We start from the raw sequence: 5028 nt of genomic DNA on the forward strand, positions 1-5028 counted from the left end.
TAAAAATGTATAAAATTTGTAAAAATGTTAATTTTTTGATTTCATTAAAAATTTAAAGTGTAGTTAGGGGAAAAAATTTCAATGTAGGATCTCTAATTAATGCATCTACCAGTGGGTGTAACTACAATTTTGGAGATTTTGTAAATGAAATGTCGATTCCCGTTGAAAGCACTAGTCTTGAAGGTAGTCAAGGCACTGAGTCTAGCTCTCCTGGCTCTGGGGGTCTTAAGGCTGAGACTGACCTTGAAGTATTGGTAAGTAGACTAGCTCAAAGTAGATAAAAAATATTTGTATTGTTTTGTAGGTATTATTCTTGGGGCCAGCTCTTTTATAAGGAAGGCTCTGGCCCCGAGACTATACTGGGTAGATTGTTATAATTGCCAATTTACATGTATAGTTGTGTATAAACCTTCTGCAATAGAGGATATGCGTGCTAAGTATATTCATAGCTTTTAAGTACTGTATATCCAACCCACACGGTAAATTGGCCGCCATGTTGGACGTCAAGTTTATTAAGAGTTCAATGGGGGAAAACACATTTTCTTGCCTTGCTACCTCCTTGAGGCCTTTTTCGGAAGCTTAGAAAGCATCCTGAGGATCTAATGTGGTCTAGTAGTCACCGAAAAGATTGCTATCAAGAAATACAGAGCGGTTTCCTGGTACCAAGCCTTTTTCTATCATTTCTCCATTGCTGCCAATGGAAAGTGACATCCAACGAACTAATTTTTTTTTGAAAGTTAATACGGTATGCAATGAATATATTTATTTTGCAATGAATATACTTAGCACGCATATCCTCTATATGTGGGGTTCCATCGGTTTCAGTCAGCCATCTTGATGTACAAAAATAACAATGGCTCTTAGAGCTCTTGCATGGATATAATCAATGGGGTGTGGCCATGACTGTCTGCCATGTTGGGTGGCAAGAATGTACACAGAACGAATTCAGATATAGAAGCAAATTATGATTTTCCATCGATAAGATATACTTGGCTGTAGAATAATATAGAGAGTTTATCACTCAATACCTTCATCTCCTACCTTGCATTAGCCTGGAATGTCAACTGCAGAATTTATTCAGATTTTCTTATCCATTCTCCCCATTCCACAATGTACCGTACAGCGCAACATTTTTTAGAGCTTTAAATTTTGTAATTTGTTGAAGATTTGTGAAAATTTCTTCCACAAAAATCAAATTATTACGGTACAAAATAACAAAAGCTCAGTCAAATTTTTGCAAGCAGCTGCTTGTTTCTAACACAACTTAACAATTTTTAATCACACTAGATGCATGCACCTCTTTAGTATGAAATGGCAGACGGCTTAAATTTGCGAGAATTAAAGTTGCAAAATAGATTGTTAGGCAAATTGGCAAAATTTACAATTCTCCAAAATTTTGGGTTCCATGGTACAACATGGCGGACTGTCATAGCCATTATAGTTGATTACCATCAGTGCAAGAGCTCTATTCATTGATACACAAAACATACTCTATTGTGAAATATACTCTATTTTGAGCCAGACTTTAAGATAATTGCTTAATTTATAACCTTTTAAACTTGTTTACTACAAAGATAAGGTGTAGTCCAGGATTTTAATAGTTTTTTTGAACTCAGTTCTAAAAACATAACAGAAAATGGCCCAAGATTTTACCACATAAAAATTGAAAAACAGCATTATAAGCTCCAGTGTTTATTTTTCAGACCTTTATCTTTGTATTAATTTGGTTTTACATTGTAAGCCCTAAAATCCAATTTCGTTTGATTATATAAACCATGAAGAGGATAGGTACATAAATGGGCCATTTTTATTTTTTATTCTTGTACTCCAAGATGGTAGTGCTTGGCAATGTATCACAATTCACAATATTATAAGTAACTGGAATATATCAAGCCAGAACAATACTTTATAAGGAGATATTAAAATTGGTAATATGAAAGTTAATGGTCTTGGCTAAATAACTATTCAATAATGGATATCAATAATCTATTTTCAGGCAATTTATTGATCATATATTGTATCCATTCAAAAAATTTAAATATTGCCCAGCACTCCAAGATTGCTGACGGAAAACTAAACCCCCTAATTACCCACCTATTGCAGACTGTTTATTACACTGTATATCTATGGTCCATATGTCTTTTATTTAAAGAACTTTGTAAAGTATCATTATAATCAAAATGTCAAAAGACAGGCATTGTACATGTATTTGCATACTGTACAAGATGATTTATTGGCGAGGAATTAATATTAGTGATTGGTGGTTGTATGAAGAAATTGCCAATATAAAATCTGCCATTTTGTTTCAATCTGAGCATGCTCAATGGCATGTGACACAAAATCGCCAATATAAAATCAGCCAATTTCTTTCCACAGGCAAATTTGCCAAATATTACTTTTGCCAATAAATCATCTTGTATGGTACATGTACATGTTAGGAAAGAAATTAGGGGAAATATGTGCATTGCAGAGCATGTGGAAATTAGTGAATTGCAATTCCAGAGTATTTGATTCTTTGTTCCAAACATATCAAATAATAAGTTGGAATTGTTTGAAGTTATTCCGAATTAAGCCACACCCTAGCCATGCCCTTTAACATTAATAATAGCTGGTAGACCAGTAGTTATTAACTGCATTATTATTAAATAATGTCGTAGAAGAGCTGCATCTGGCTATTTCTATCTTTAATTTACTATTTTCTATATTTTTACTGTTAATTGTAAACAAAAGTGAACCCAAGATGCTTCCCTGAGGGACACTGGATAACACTGGCAGATATTACAGGGTTGGTAACCATGAACCTTAACAAATGGGGACCAACCCGAAAGACAACTTCAAATCCACATTCAAATTTGGCCATTAAAATTTCATCAAGCTTGAGCAACAGTTCACTGTGAGATGTAGTATCAAAAACTTTTCTGATATCTAGGTAAGCATGCAACATCATGTTGTGCCTTTGAGGAGACAGATGTAAGAATTTTATACGAGAACAGCTGTTTCACTTTGGATTTTTAGGACCTACATGTAAGAGCTTAAGTAATTGGGTCGTACACAGCAAAATTTACATTTTAACTAGTCAATCATTTCACTGACTAGAAGGAGTACTTTAGTGCCTTTTAAACTGTTTTAATGATCTACATGTAACTAGCTACTAGAATTCAAACAATAAATATTCAGAATTAGTATTTGATTCCTTAGCCAAAAGTATTCGGAATTGAAATTTTCTGGATTTGCCCCTCACTATTCGAAGTTTTTCTATTGAAATAATTATTAATTATTTACAAAGATTGTGATCAGTTAATTAGCACTATATGCATTTTTTAAAAGGTGAAGTCTCATTAATACTGTGTAGAAGGAAATTATGGAAAAAGTTAAATTTGACTATTTTGGCATTTTGATACCCATTTGCCAAAATAAAAATGCGCCATTTCGAGCTATTATGTGCATGCTCAATGGCACATGGCCACAAATTTGCCAAATTGAAATTTGCCAATCATCATGATTTAGCAATTTGTCAAATATACATGTAGCTCCCTCCAAAATTTTCTTTTATATGGTACCTACTGCTGCCTTAAGTGCCTTTGCTGCTATGACACTACAATGGCTATGCTTGAACTGCAGCACTCAGCACTGTTTAGTATTAATTGAAAAAATTAGTTTATTTTAATTATTCATTCTAAAACAGTACAGCTACAGCCTTGATGACAGTAGTGGTTCTAAATTACATGACAATAAAGATACAAAATTTTGCATTTTAAATTTTGGCAATGGAGCAAGAAAGAAATTTACAAAAATATATTTTACCATGAAAATAAGCTGTTATAACAATGTACATGTACGTACTGGGTCATCTCATATGTTATTATAATTAATGATATGATTTGTTTGTCAGTAATCAGTGCACATACATGTACAAGTACATTGTACAGCATAATATTTGTCACTTTCGCTACATGTATGTATACTTACATGTAAGTGTCTTAAATGCAATATTTCATATGCAGCATCTGTTATGAGTCTGTGCACTTTGCATGTACAGTTTAATCTGTTCATGCTGTGTTTATTATTGTTTATTTGATTTACTGTAGAATAAGAAATTGTATGAAGCTGCTGGAGAAGGGGACATTAATAGTGTTCAGTCATTATTATCACAAGGAGCTGATGTAAATTATCAGGATCAGGATAATTGGGTAAGTCAATATACACTCAAGTACACAAGTAGTGAACAAATTATTTTATGTTGATCAATAATTTGTTGTTTGCATGTACAGTACATGTATGCATGCATGTACTTGTGCCTTGTGGAGTTGTGGATATTGTAAATGAGTTCATTGGCCTCACCTGTGATTAGCATGGGTGTGGACTACCGTCTAGCTCCAAATTTTTGTCAGTCACAAGTTTTGTCAAATTTTAATTTCTTGTTAACACAATCAGTACTAATATCAGATAATTTGGGCAACAGTCCTGAATCAGGCATGATAACTCTTGGGCTTGTACTGTCAGTTTGCAGCCACGCCCGGACGCCTTTAAATTTTCAAACAAAGCTTGGCAAACCTGAAGCAAATCAAATAACTTGTACATGTATATTATTTAACTTTAATGTGAATTAAACGGTAGTTATGCAGGAAAGATTTGAAATTATTAATTTATGTGTATTTTTTGCTCCAGTGAGGCCAATGTATCACTTTGTCTCATTAATGCAATGTGTTTACTAGTTTATTGTTCCTCTCTCTCTGCTTTGTTATAATCTACCACTGATAGTGGGTTCCTGCTATGTATGTACATGTACATGTTATGTAGTAATTATTGCCACACCACTCGTGATTTTTACTCTAATTAATGCTGTTAATAATGTTACATGTATGTGACTTAATTATATTATTATATTTTTAGCGTAAATGGACTCCTCTTCATATTGCAGCATCAAGAGGACATAATGAAGTTGTATCAGTTTTATTGTCTAATGGTGCTGATCCAAACATTAAAGATGAAGTAAGTTATACTGACAGTTTATAGTAATGCAAAGAA

At 33.3% G+C, this 5028-nt stretch overlaps 1 protein-coding gene across 1 annotated transcript; it reads left to right on the top strand.

Annotated features, from left to right (window-relative positions):
• The first annotated feature begins 101 nt into the window (after window positions 1–101).
• Window positions 102–5016, top strand: LOC109580110 (ankyrin repeat domain-containing protein 40-like). The gene is made up of 3 exons (XM_020003249.1): window positions 102–254; window positions 4089–4190; window positions 4894–5016. Exons 1-3 carry the CDS (start codon window positions 150–152, stop codon window positions 5014–5016), a joined length of 330 nt encoding a protein of 109 aa, XP_019858808.1. The 5' UTR covers window positions 102–149.
• Window positions 5017–5028: the final 12 nt, after the last annotated feature.

This window comes from Amphimedon queenslandica, unplaced genomic scaffold, assembly GCF_000090795.2.
Source record: "Amphimedon queenslandica unplaced genomic scaffold, v1.1 AMPQUscaffold_12710, whole genome shotgun sequence".
NCBI lineage: Eukaryota > Metazoa > Porifera > Demospongiae > Haplosclerida > Niphatidae > Amphimedon > Amphimedon queenslandica.